Consider the following 14,724-nt stretch of genomic DNA (forward strand, 5'->3'; position numbering starts at 1 on the left):
TGCAGCAGGAATGTATGTATCAATCTCTTTTGTTTCTCCCTGTCTATGTATTGAGGACCAGATGAGGAACGGACCGATACACAGTAATATAAAGTGTGAAGATGAAAGAGAGGCAACTAAGCCCGCTTCTGAACTGCCCCCGAGACCCTGATTCTGGCGCTGCCACATCGCAACAGGAGGGAGCCTACCCTGGCTTTCAAGAGACAGGAATGCTGCAAACGGGGCTACCTGACACGTGACCTTACGTGCGCCCTGCACTGCCTTTTTTGACCTTCTCTCCAAAGTTCTGCCTACTCTGCTTCGAGACATTCCCACCCCCATGAAACCACACACTGCCATCTAGACTGTCCAAAACCTGCTGTCTGTCCATTCCCCCAGCCCTCCCTTGAAATGCTCCCTTGTCCAAGCTACTCATTTCTTGGGCTTATGACAGTGAGGAGTGGGAAGAAAAGCCAGGTGATTAAGGGTGATTGCACTAAAGGATTCCAAGAACAGTCCTTGGTCCCAGTAAAGGATGTGACTAAAGCATGTTTTCCCATCACAAAAGGGATCAAGTAAGACAGCATGAAGAATACAAATGCACGAACACGAGTTTAAAAACAAGTTAAAGCATATGTTGTAAAATGGTGGGTCCGCAGGCCCTTTCCTATAGCAGTCCTCATTTCCAGAACCGTTCTGATCAACGCAGGTCTGAGGGGCCCAACCCCACACGCAAGCACCTACCTACCTCTCCTTCCTCCGAAACACAGTACAGTCTCCAAAGCACCTCTCTCTCACACCAGGACTCCACAGACATGCAGAACATGAAAACCACTGCTGGAGCATACTCCCACTAAAGGCAGAGATCTAGGAAGAGCCTGGACTAACATCCTTGAGTTACAGAAGAGAATGGGGCCCAAAGAGTGTTACTTGTTCAAAAGCACACAGCTCTACTCAGCGCTACTCAACCTTCTGGCTGCCCAACCAGTGAGATCTCTACAAAATGGCGCTGAAGAAAAATCTTTGCAACTTATATTAACAAGACAAAACTATTCTTATGTAAATACTTGGTTAGTCTATTTTTCAAAGTAATTTAAATATCCCCTGGGCAATCGCAGTTTTTTTACTTACTACTACTAATAAACCTTGTTTGTGGAGGATACTAAAATAAACCAGAGCCTATCAAAAGAACACAAACTCTGATTTTCCGCAATCCCAACAAATTTTAGAATTTTACTATTTTGAAAAGTTAGAAGTTAAAAAAAATTAAGATTGCAAAAATCCTTAAGTCTTCTTTACAAGGGTGCCAAGACAATTAAATGGGAAAATTGTTTTTTTTTTTTCAGCAAATGTTACTGGAACAATTGCATATCCCCAAACAAAAGAAAACAGCTGGACCCCCTACTTCACACCACATACAAAGATTAACTCAGAAAGTAACCTAATATAAGAGCTAAAACTATGAAACTAAAGACAGATGAAAAGATGTTCAAGAATCATTAGACTAATGCAAATCAAAATCACAGCAGATACATCAGTTCACACCCACCAGGACAGCTAGAAACCAAAAGACAGTAACTGGTATTGGTAAGTATGCAAAGAAACTGGAAACCTCACAACACTGCTGGTGATGAGATTATAAGGTGGTGTTAAACATGTAAAAAGGTAAAACACAGTTACCAAAAGACCCAGCCCTTCCACTACTAGGTACATGGCCAAGAGAAATGAAAACAGGTCCACACCAACACCTGTACAAGAATGTTCAAAGCAGTGTTATTCATCATAGGAAAAAAGAGTGGAAGTGATGTGGAAAATAAAGGCAGAAGGAAATGTAGATAAAATTAAATGTCCTTATAACATGCAGCCCATTGACAAATACTTGAGGCAGGCAGAGTATAATGCTCCTCCAGGAAGCTCCCAACTGTCTTAATGTTAATGCCTTGCTAGAGGGAAAAACAACCTTGGTTTGACAATAGCAAGGCCTCAGGTTTCCCCAGAATTCTTTTAGCATATGAAAATCCTTTTGAAACTTCCCTTATCTTTACTTCCCCTCACCCCAAAGTATATCATCTGTTGCTTCTCACAATCCCAGGGCAGCCTCTCCTTCTGCCCACGGGTCCTATCCCCGTGCTTTAATAAAACCACCATTTTGCACCGAAGATGTCTGAAGAACTCTTTCTTGGCCATTGGCTCTGGACCCCACCAAACACACCAACATCCAAAAACTATGCCATTTGGTGCCCAACGTGGGGTTCAAAAGTCTTGGCATCTGGACTCCGAGCTTCGGTGCACACTTGGGGAGTACTTTGCTCTCCCTTTACTCTCATTTCAGTGGCTCTTCAAGGAGTACAGTCTTATTGGAACCCTTTCATGTCGACTGCCCAAGCTCCAATCCTCTAGCCCATGGCTACTCTACAGGGAGGAGAAAGCCTGCCTTTTGGCTGGAAGTTAGTACAATGGCCGGAATGGTAACGAGACCCAGAAACTTGATGCCCTCTCTTTATTCCTGTCCTCATAAAAAGTTGTCTTTCTTGGACACAGGACAGCCACCTAAGTGACTAGCATGGCTACCAATCTTAAGACTCCCACGTGAGGTTTCCTCCTTACTCGTTGAATGTGATCCCTTTCCACATCCCTGGTCTTGCCATTTCTGGCCTCAAGACCTCCACTGGGATCCGGCTGAAACCAGTACTCAATTGAATTAAAACCCAACCTGGGACCGGTTTCCTAGGGAAGTTGGCTGTAAAGACTACATGTGTTGGAATGTCGCTTAAATCATCATGGATTTCTATCTTTACTGTTTTCTGTCAATGTCCTCTAACTACTTAAGTTACAAAATTGGGTACTTACCTCTTGTAACACTTTTCTAGTATTTTCCATGGGTTAAAAAGGGCGGGTTCTTTGTGGCCTTCATGGCGAGGCAAGCCTAGGTGCGGTGTGACCTTCATGGTGGGGCCTTCAGGGCAAGCCAAGGCGCAGTGTGACCTTTGTGCCAAGCCAAGCCAAGGCACGGTGTGGCCTTCAGGGCAAGGTAAGCCAAGGCGCAGTGTGGCCTTCACAGTGGGTCCTTCAGCAAGGCAAACCAAGGCATGATAGGGCCTTCAAAATAAGGTAAACTGGGTCCATATGCTGGCACCCATTGTAGTCTAGAATGCAATGGGGAAGCGGGGGGGAAGGAAGGCAGGCCTCCCTCCTACAGGGCCTTTAGGGCAGACAGTGATCATAGCAATTTTGTTCGAGAGGTCCTGTGTTGCTTTGACATCAGGAACCTCTGACGTATCCTGCGCGTGGGACCCCACCTGGGAGTCGGGGGTATGGGGGTTTTTTGGTAATGGACCATTTCTCTTCAGTCCCCAAGGACTCTCCCTTGGAATGCCTTTTAATCCACTGGAAACCATTCGGATTACAAAATTTAAGAAAGGTACTGCATGGCCTCAGTAGGATCTATCAGTTAGCTCTCTTCTGCAAGGAACAGCAAATAGATGGAGGTACCCTAAACCCATCCAGGCCTTCAGGGCTCTAAATCAGGACCCAAACCTAAGGGTCTCTTGCAGAACGTGTTTGGTCGTAATCAGACCAGTAAACTCCCTCCTGATATATGAATGATAATTATCTACATAGGCCTCTTCCCAATAAACCCAGGTTACTGGAGGAAACACAGGCCATTCCCAGCAAAGGGACTCTCTCACTATTCCTCCTAATAGACCCAGGCTACTCTAGCACTACATGAGGGCTTCTCCCTCATTTCCCAGGTTAATGGATATAATTGGAACCAATTTGCTCTGGTTAGTCTACCTTGGGATGGGGACTTTAAGGAATATTCCCAAGGAGCTGCTAAGACTACCTTTGTTTCAGGGAAATTCCCTGTCTTCTCTGGCCTACCATGGGTTGCCTATTTCCTTTTGCTGGTGGGAAAACAGCATCTGCTCCTCTGTTGGAGCTGATGAGCTCTAGAGTTGGGAACCCTTTTTTCTGCCTTTTGGCAGCCCCTTGCCTCTTCTGCCTCCCTCTCCTCCTGTTTCTGCATCACCTTGAGTGCGGCCTGCATAACTGGCTTTTAGACCATCCTTCGTGCCTCCTCCTCCTTCCCTCACTATCAAGGAGTGAAGAAGAGCATCCCCTGGACTTAACACCACCCACTTAAGATTTCCCCACCAGTGTCCCAAACCTAAGGGCCTCTTGCAGAATGTGTTTGGTCGTAATCAGACAAGTAAACTCCCTCCTGATATATTGACAATGGAGAACAAACTGACTTTTGAAAAGAGAATCCAGGTGGAATATAATTCAGTTATTTAAACTAACTTAAGTTTGTTGGTTTAAGGTAGACCTGTCTTTAAAGTTATCAGCATTAAAGGTGAAACTTTTATTCTATCAAGATTTACTGAAGGTCAAATAAGCTCGTGTTATCTCTGTTACAATTTGTTAGCAAAAAGATGACTTAAAATGATGGTTAATTGTCTCAAGCTTTCATGGGTAATTGTTAAGATAGCTTTCCAAGTCTTTGATAACCTGAAACTTCAAAGTTTTGCTTAGATAAGTGGGACTGAATTCATTAGCCATCTAGATCTTTTCCAAATAGGATAAAGTGCTAAAGCACTGATTACTGGATGTCAGTTTGTGCTTTTGACTTCTTATTGCAGAGAAACTAAGGATATTTGGGTCTGTCAGTAAACATGCTCTGTGCTTAACTGATTCATAAATTTGCTGTCTAAAGAGTTTTGGTATACCAGTTCACAATTTGTTACTACTTAGCTTTCACTGGAGACTAAGGTTTCTAAGAGTTAAAATTTTGCTAAATATAATTAAGACTGATGGAAATAAGGGAAGCAACTCTGAATGAAAAAGTTGTAGGTCTGTTGTAGGAAAATCTCTGGAAAGGAATTTTACATGTGGTCAAGACAGACTAAGATTAAAATGAAGGGATTTTTTTTAAAAATTTTATTTATTTATTTGAGAGAGAGAGAGAGCCAGCGCAAGCAGGGGGGAGGGGCAGAGGAAAAAGAGAGAGACGCAGACTCCCCACTGGGCAGGAGCCCTGATACTGGGCTCATCCCAGGACACTGAGATTATGACCTGAGCCAAAGGCAGACACTTAACCAACTGAGCCACCCAGGCACCCCTAAAATGAAGGGATTTTAAAAGTACATGGGCATAAGATTGAAACTTGCTTTTCTCTCTGTTAAAAAGACAAAGTTTTCTTGAATTAATTGGTGTGCTGTTGATAAGAAAATGTAAACAAAGGTTTTATTCTCTTTTGCCTGCCCAGAAAACCTGTTTCTATGTGTTGTCTTTATCAGGTCTTTGATCACTTAGTTAAAACTTCTCAATCTTAAAGGAGTTAAGTTTTGCCAACTCCATTCAACTCCAAAATGGAAGCAAAATTGAGCCACCCTGGCACCCCACTTTGAGGTTTTTTTTTTTAACAAACTTCCCAAGATTTAAATTGGAAATAAAGTCTCTTTCACTCATTAGGCCTTCTTATTAGTATGTTATTCTGGAAGCACGTTAAACAAATAATAAGCCTTAGGTTACATTTGGGTAAATGCTATAACCATTCTAGAGACGATATGCAGTTCTAAAGTTTTAATATGTTCTGGTATGAGGCCATTACTTAATATTCTGATTACTGAACAGAAATAACCAAATTTCCTTGCCAGCTATGGTTGTAACCTCTTATCAGATCTTTAACCATGTCCACTTTTGAGTCTTTTTTCATTTATAGTTATTGTTCTTATTCTCTTGCAAAACGTATTTCATCTTCAAGGAGAATCATAAAAAGGGCTTTTGATAAATACAGGTTTTTTATATCTTTAAGATCATAAAATTGAAATGGTTAAGAATTTCCAGAACTAACTAAACTGAGGATGATTATAGTTTGACTCTTGTTTAAAGCTTTGCAGGTTCTTTAATATTTGTACTTCCAGACTAAGGAAACTTTCTCTTAAGATATCTATGATACAGAAAAATAAGATAAATATTCCTCTGAACAAACGGAAGCCTTTTACTTATCTGAACCCTCTGAAATTCAAAAGGTCTCCGAAAAGTATTCTCTCTTCCATGGCAATTACAGTCACTTGCCTAAGTTCAGTAAGAATGTGTTCTCCTTGTAACAGGACACCACTGGAAACAGTGGTTATTTTACCAAGGCTTTGACTGGGATGTCATATTTGAGAGAGACTGGCATCGACTCAGATATGACCAGACAGCTTTAAGAAACTAAGATTGACTTTATGAATCATGGAGCCAATAGAGCCCCTTGGAACTGCTGGCCTGATAGCTTGCTTACAGAGTTCCCAGCAGCCTTACCAGGTGAGTAAAGAGTATCACGTCCTGGCAGGTGCAGGAACCTCTGGATACTTTGAGGATCTCAAAAAGAGGAATTTGCCCAAATCTACAGGTATTGCAGGCATGTCTGGCAAGCACTTGGCTTGGCTTCTGGCCTCGGGAGTCTACTAAAAGTTAAACGTAGAGATTCCTTTTAAAAAGTTCCAGCAAAGCAAACTGTAAAAGATCTCTATGATCACTCACTATTCTTGTTGAGCTTATGTAAATCATTAGGCCAAGTCTGTTAAAACTGGACTTGTTTTACAAACAAAATAGTCCTGATATGGCTATCTCTGATTAAAAATGAAAATATTTCAATAACACATTTTTGTAGATACTAGATTTTAAGCATTGAGACTCAAGAAAATTGGATTACTCTTTTACCAGCAGGGCTTCTCCGAATGAGGATTGCCCCAAAACAACCAATAGGGTTAAGTCCTTTTGAGTTACTATATGAAAAACCTTTTCTCACTGTAAACCTATCAATAGATGGAGACTATAATGCTTTGTTACATTATTCTCTTGAGGCTGGGTTATATTCATAAACCTCTAAATGAATATGCAAACCATGTCCTCCCTAAACCTCACCTGACAGTCACTAGCAACCTACCCCATATAAACCCTGGAGGCAGGGTTTATTTAAAGGACTGGAAGTCTAATACAGCTGGGGATTTAACTCCAAAATGGAAGGGCCCCTACCGGGTCATATTATGCACTCCCACTGCAGTAAAATTAGAGGGGCACTCTTCATGGACTCACATATCTAGAATAAAACCTGTATTTCCTTCACAGGAAACCAATGAGCAAACTCTAGCATGCCTTTTTATTCCTGTGAACCTGTGAAAACCTCAAATTTCTTTTCAAATGACAATAAAGGACTGGAGGAAAATTTTAGTTAACTATCAGAGGTCCTTTTACTCGGAGTTCTCATTCTCATTATAATATTAACCTTCTTTTGTTGTCTCTTTCGGTGTCTTCCTGCCTGGTGCCAAGACTCCTTCACTACCGTAACTTCTAGCTGACAGGATGATCCTTTCTACTCAAGGAGGTTCATATATGTTGTCTACCTTGGACTGGCTGCCTTGGCCTTTGTAACTCCGATATATATATTCCCCAACTGACCAATGTTGACCCACAAGTAGGGACATCTCTACACCCCTATTAGCAGAAGGAAGTTAAGGAAGATGAGACCTTCCACCCTCAGCAACCTTAAAGATGTAAGGGTCAAACTGTTCAGGGGGGAATGATGTGAGAAACAAAGGCAGAAGGAAATGTAGATAAAATCAGCTGTCCTTATAACCTGCAGCCCACTGACAAATACTTGAGGCAGGCAGAGTAAAAGATCCCAACTGTCTTAATGTTAATGCCTTGCTAGAGGGAAAAACAACCTTGGTTTGACAATAGCAAGGCCTCAGGTTTCCCCAGTCTTCTTTTAGCATATGAAAATCCTTTTGAAACTTCCCTTATCTTTACTTCCCCCCACCCCAAAGTATATCATCAGTTGCTTCTCACAATCCCAGGGCAGCAGCTCCTTCTGCCCATGGGTCCCGTCCCCGTGCTTTAATAAAACCACCATTTTGCACCAAAGACGTCTCAAGAATTCCTTCTTGGCCACTGGCTCTGGACCCCACCAAACACACCAATATCCAGAAACTACATCAGATGCAACCCCATCAATGATGAATGGAGAAGCAAAATGTGGTGTATCTGTACAATGGATTATTGGACAATAAAAATGAAGTACTGAAGCATGCTTTAACATGCACAAACCTTAAAAACGTTATGCTAACAACAATATCCAGAAGACCACACATTATATGATTTCATTTATCTGAAATGTCCAGGACAGGCAATTCTAAAGAGACAAAGTAGATTAGTGGTTGCCAGGGGCTGAAGGGAGGGATGAATGGGGGAGTGACTGCTAATGGATACAGAGTTTCTTTGGGGGATGATTAAAATGTTCTAAAATTAGATTGTGGAGCTAGTTGTACAACTCTTCAGTATATTAAAAACCACCGAATGAGTGCACCGTATGTGAATTTTATCTCAAAACTATTACAAAAAGGAAGAAAACGGGGGGAGGGGGGGTTACGTGTGCTTTCTAACCCCAATGAAAGTTTTGTATACTTTCCAATCAGAAATTTTAGGTCTGTATTGAACATCCTTGCTTGAGGGATTAAAATGGAGGTGGGTGGGGGATGAGGACTTACACTGCATCTTATAATTAAATTAAAATTATCAAAACCCGATAAATCTGTTAAGCCCCGATGGGGCTAGTGGGCATGTCCCCGCAAACAAGATTTAAGGCCAACACTTGCAGTTTTGTTAAGTTAAGCTGCCCTTCCCCTCAGTCTTCAGTTTGTTTTCAGACCCTCTTGTACACCTCTTTTCTTTCACTTTCTTCGAATGACTGTTGTATTCTAAATACAAATGTATCTTCCTGACTGTCTTTCCTTCAGGCAGTATTTTTACCTAATTCGTCAAAGTGGTACCGAAGAAGCTGCTTTTTAAAGTATAATGGACTGAGCTGGGCTCTGTGGCAATGAAAGGCAGTCCCTTTGCTACCAGAACTATTAAAGACATCATAATATTTATGGCACTTCCCCTACATCAGCTCACTTAATTAAAGGCTGTTCACTGTGGGCATGAGGTCATCACAACCAAAAACGAGTGGGGTAGGGAGAGTGAGTATGTTCATGATACTGTGAAACTATTTCTAGAATGAAAGCACTGGCTTTCTAAATGATTGTCCCCCAAAGCTCTAAACATACTTACTAAGTAAGCAAACTTAGAAGATTTTGCACTATGTGTGTATATCTATATTTCTTATCTGAATCCCACTAATGTATTAACAATTCAAAAAAAAAAAATCTTTAAAAAGACCAGGGATAAATTCTGCTTCCCTCAGACACGTATTTTATAAATAAGTATCTGCAAAGCTGCCTTATTCTTAGAAGACCTAAAAAAAATAAGATTCATAGTAAGATGTTAAAATAACTTCCATTTCAATAGGAAAAAGGCTTTAAGGAGGTTCAATATGCATACATTTCAAAAATAAGGCCAAGCTAAAAAAGTAAGAATAAGAGAAAAATTAGGACAAGCTTGGTAGATCACAAGTTAAAATGCAGAAATGCCCAACGTCCACAACAAAACCAGGAAAAAAAGTCAGATTAAGAAAGATGCTTCATAAAAGTGGATACTAACACAAACAAAAGAAAGGCAGAAACGCTAGTTTAAAAGAACCTACAGTTTTCATTGGCATTGAAGCCTCGCAGAATGGCCTTCAGTTCCTGGAGTTTCTGATGAGCTCGTGCATGGACACTGTCAATCAGGAGCTTTTCTATTGATAAGTGATCAATCTGCATAAACAAAAAGAACAGGATCGTATGTGCAATTTAAACATATTTACTTTAAAAGTCTGACAGCAGATTATTGTGTTTCAAGACAGTTCCTTTTAGAATCACACTGATTTTTTAACCAGTAAAAGCAAGCAAGCTTAAAGTTAAAAAGAAATATACAGCAGTATATGGTACTGGTAGCTTAAAGACCACAGCTAACATTTTGGCAAGTACGTATCAAGACAGTATATGTATTGGTTATCAGTGATTAAATGGCAGAACTTCAGAATAAAATGGTGATCTGACCTAAGTTAAAAAATTTGAAGGAACATTTTAAAAATTATATATAACATTAGTTATTAAAAAAATGCAAAAGCATAACATTTGCCTAAAACAAGTTTCATAAAAGGTTTTAGGAACAACTGGGTATTTTAAAGAATTTGTGTTAAAAGTTTTAAGTATAAATATTAAGTTATATATATTCATTTAATCAAAACAGTATTAAAATACATTGAGATCTTTTACCTTCATGGCCCTTTCTACTAATTTGGAATCAGAAGCTGGCAGAGGAGGATCATGAAAAATCTGTAAAGGCTTAGAGACATCATTTTCATCGATTTTAATTGTAACTTTGTGAACAGATGCCGTCCCTGTTTTTCTCCCAAGAACCTGTTGACTAAAGAGAAAAAAAATATTTTCTTTTTAAAAAACATTTATTTATTTGAGAGAGAGCGAGAGAGCGAGCGAGCGAGCACAGGCAGGAGAACAGAGGGAAGAGGGAGAGTGAATCCTAAGCAGACTCTACACTGAGCGCAGAGCCCAACACGGGGCTTGAACTCATGACCCTGAGATCACGACCTAGCCGAAACCAAGAGGTGGACACTCAACTGACTGTGCCACCCAGGCACCCCAAGAAAAAAAGAAATATTAATAAAAATTTTTCCCAACACAGCCTGTTAATTTTTGGAATAAAACAGAAACAATCTATTGTGTACCTTAGCCAGAGCCTAGAACATGACAGGCCCACAGACTATTCTATAATCCAACACAGTATTTGATTTATGTCCTTAAAAAAAAAAAAAAAAAAGACACAGAATTTAAAAACAAAACACATGCACACAAACAAACAAAAATCCCAAAACAAAACAACCTGTGTTCTAAGAGGTGTCTACTAATCTCTGATTCCTTCACAGAAAATGGGAATCAAGCCAAGTTCCAGGGAATCAAGGACTGTAAACAGCCTGATACTGATTTTCCCCAAAACCCTCCCCAAAAAAAGATTTTAAAGGGCACAATTCAAAATGTAAAACAGTGATAAGCAAGCATGTTTTAAAACATACCCAACAATTTTAATGGTCTTTCAGCAATCTGGTGTGAGCCCAGAGTAATCTAACTTTTTAAGAAAGCAAATCTTAATACAAATAAAAGTCTACGTATTTAAAACATGCCACGTTCTAAGAAAGGGGTCAGTTACAGATGCCCTATGTGGTTTATACGATACCAGGAACCTTACTATATAAAATCATGTTGCTAAGAGGTACACAGCTATTGGTATATAGTAAATCAGATGCATGAGAGAAAAAAAGGAAGAAAAAGACAGTATTAACAGTCATAGCATGAACTCACCAGAATCAACTTCACTTACTTCCAAACTGAGAGGGAGAGGCACTTTCCAGCATGGTACCTTTCCACCTGCACAAGGTCTCCCCACCGCTCTCGGATTAACATTAGAGTTTGGGAATGTAGCACTTCTAACTGAAGCGATAAGCAGAAAGAATCTGATGGGTCTCGTTAAGCAAACTTAATAAATCACTACAACAGCCAATGAAGTACAAGCAAACTTCATTTAACGAAAGCTTTATTTCCCCAAAAGCTGGCTATGAAAGAAATTTCTGGAATTATATTTCTCCGATGACATATACTAAAAAGTGTTACAATTTGTGGCATAATTTTAGAAAGAACTTTTATGTTTAATTTTGAACCAACATAAACAAACTGTAAGGTCCAGGTTGCCCGCTAATTCATCAGTTTAGAGAATATGAGTAGACCAAATAGCACTGGTGTTTTCCTCCAGGTTGTACTATTTCTAATTCATTTTTGTTTTTACCTGCAAAGTGAACAGTAAAATTTAAAATTTGGTTTATTACAAATGTATAATTATTCTTCACACTGACCTGTTCCCCAGCCCTGTTTCTACCCCCAAAAAGGAAGGGGGAGGAAGGAGTTGAGTCTGCTACAGTTCAGGATGGGGGAGGCAAATGGAAATGTGGGGGAGAGAGAGACACACAAATTCCTTACAAATATATGTCTCAAATTTCAAAAGGATACGTAGGCAGTTATACATGTCCTGAAGAGGTTTTTCATCAGCAAAGAGTCTAGACTGCACCAGCTGATGGATAAAGTTGATTTGCATACTATGAACCAAGGCTCGCCCATCTTCCATTGGCAGGAGAAAAGAAGGTGGTTAATCAGAAAAGTGTACAGATCATATTATAGTACCAACTAAGGAAGAGTATACTAACACTCAATTAAAAAAAAAAGAAGAAAGAAAAAAGAACTGAAGTTATCTATCGAAACCAGAGAACATTATACTTGAGAAACACTAAAGCCTCTACGGAGAGGTAGGTAGGTAGGCATGATCATCCTAACAGCTGCTTCAAACGACAGGATAAACTGCTAAAATTTATCATTCTGCAAGAATGTTTTTTCAGTAATATAAAAACACCAAGCATCTGAATTACTGTTTCTGATTTACCTCCTGTTTCCTTATCCTCAACTAGAATTTCTAGCTTGAGAAGACGCCATGGAACATCTGGATCATCTCCCATCACGGTCAAGGTGGCTTCAAATTCTCCCTCAACTCGAAACTTCACCCGGCCATTTGCTTTGAGAAGAAGAAAAACATTACTACTTGCTAGAAAACAAGCAGCTTCCTGCTAACCTAGAACGTTCAGTCTAACTTACAAGAAATTTTAAATAGCTTGGAAGTTCTTTCCTACGTGTCCAAAGAATTCAGTAGTTCCTGCATAAGCAATAGCCAAAGGCAGTTAACACTTCTAACATCAACTAACAATTTTCTCTTGAGGTGTAACTCTGGCGCCTCTTCTCTCCTCCCTGCTCCCAGCTTCACATACCAGCATTTTATCCCCAGGTACTAAAGAGAAAAATGATCGGGTTGACAAGTCACATATTTGAACACCACCTGAATTGCAAGCCAAAACCTCAAAATAGTACTTCTTCGAACGAAACCCTAAACACTGTTTAAAAAAAATTCTAACAAGTCAATTCTTTAAAAAAAACTAAATAAACTTCAGGTACATACCAACTGTAAGATTTGCTAACTGAGGAGGAAGATCTGTGGTCACAAGCCGATGTCTAAGAATCTGATTGAGCTGGTGAAGTGTGGCTTGTTTCTCAATCTTGGTAATTGGGTCTGGAGGAATAATTTTATCCTACAAAAAAAATTAAGTGATTTTAAAATAATGTTACAAAGAGACACAATCTTTACCTGTGCCGGTCTTAGCATAATATTTTTGTACTTTGCCCAAGAGAATCTCAACACTCATTTCTGCAGTCTACATCCAATAATAGTGACATGACCATTACTATCATGCTTTAGAATGCCAATGATTCCACCAGTCACCCAGCTAAGTCAGTAATACAACACGATCTTCTTCATGCTCTATTTATGAGACCAAGTTCATGTCACTAGATGACTTGCACCACTTCTTAAAAGTATAAAATACAATAGCACCAAGTCAGTAAACAACTACCACAACAGTACTTAAAAAAAACAACCTTCCAAAAAGCAACTAGCATGTAGTATTTTCACATCTGAAATAGATATAAGTTAATGTGCACATGTTTAACCTCACACACACATAGATTCATCCATTTTGATAGTTATTCACATTCTGGCCCTCAATTTATTTCAAAAAACCACAATTTTAGTTATAGAGAAACAAGTGAATTACATGAAATAATTGTTTTAAAAATAGAGAATAGTTGTTTTGTTGGTAACACAGTACACTTCATTGCCAAACCCTTCAACTTTTTTAAGAAGGGGAATGGTGAGCAATGCACTTACCCTAATGCAGGTGGGCAGTCGTGGGTAAGACCCAGTAGTCAGTACATCAATGGCATACGGGATGGCAAAACTAGGCAGGCGTGCATGGACTAGGGCGTCTCTAGCTAACGAGGCCAGGCGATCAGCAGTATCCACAAACAGGATGGCTTGCTGATCTAAAAAGCTTGAAATCATCTTTAAAGCAAAGGGTAAATATATTAAGCTTCATTGATAACAAGCTGCTTTGCACTTCAAATATCATTTATTCATTCCAAAGTAAACTTTGAGGGAATTAATAGTTTTCCACATTTTGAAACATTTCCTCAAGAAATTTCCCAGTAATGTGAAGATATATTTAATACATTTGTATCTGGCATTAAAAACAATAACTTTCTATCACTTTAAGTAAAAGGTCTTCCAATTTGTTTCTCCATCCTTAACATTACAAGTACATTATCAGAAGTTAGGAAAAATAAATAGAATAAAATGCTTTTTACTCTCAGACTTCTGGAGTTGGCTGGTAACAAAGTAGTTAAAAGCATGGACTCCTAGACCCAGACTGCCTTAGTCTCAATTTTAACTCTGCAACTTACTGTCCCAATAACCTTAGGCAAGTCACTTAACCTCTCTGGGCCTCAGTTTTTTCAACTGTGAAATGGAGATAATGATTTCCAACCTCGCAAGGTTGTTCTGAGGATTAAGAGCTAATGCATACAGGGTTGCCTAGGTGGCTTAGTCAGTTAAAGCGTCCAACTCTTGGTTTCGGCTTAGGTCATGATCTCCTGGGTCATGGGATGGAGCCCTGCATTGGACTCTGTGCTCAGCAGGGAATCTGCTTGAGATTCTCTCCCTCTGCTCCTCTCCCTACTTGAGTGCTCCCTCTCTCTCTCAAATAAATAAATCTTTTTTTAAAAAAAGAGTTAGTACATTACAAAACCTTCAGAACACTGCCCAGAACACATAAAATACTCCCTAAATGTTGCCTGTTATATGAAATCTAGGCCAACTTCATACCCC

General features: G+C 39.7%; 1 protein-coding gene across 2 annotated transcripts in view; it reads right to left on the reverse strand.

The window, feature by feature from the left end:
• Positions 1–14,724, reverse strand: part of MED14 (mediator complex subunit 14) — a 71,799-nt gene that overhangs the window by 44,336 nt on the left and 12,739 nt on the right. For both annotated transcript variants that reach the window (XM_045876376.3, XM_045876370.3), the window contains exons 4-10: positions 13,729–13,902; positions 12,964–13,093; positions 12,397–12,525; positions 11,970–12,077; positions 11,287–11,419; positions 10,167–10,317; positions 9,551–9,662 (exon numbers count right to left, since the gene is read on the reverse strand). In XM_045876376.3, coding sequence (XP_045732332.1) covers positions 9,551–9,662; positions 10,167–10,317; positions 11,287–11,419; positions 11,970–12,077; positions 12,397–12,525; positions 12,964–13,093; positions 13,729–13,902 — 937 coding nt within the window. The remainder of the gene's footprint in view (positions 1–9,550; positions 9,663–10,166; positions 10,318–11,286; positions 11,420–11,969; positions 12,078–12,396; positions 12,526–12,963; positions 13,094–13,728; positions 13,903–14,724) is intronic.

The sequence above is a fragment of the Mirounga angustirostris genome, unplaced genomic scaffold, assembly GCF_029215605.1.
Source record: "Mirounga angustirostris isolate CCGP_5_RB_7025 unplaced genomic scaffold, mMirAng1.0.hap1 SCAF_11, whole genome shotgun sequence".
Lineage (NCBI taxonomy): Eukaryota > Metazoa > Chordata > Mammalia > Carnivora > Phocidae > Mirounga > Mirounga angustirostris.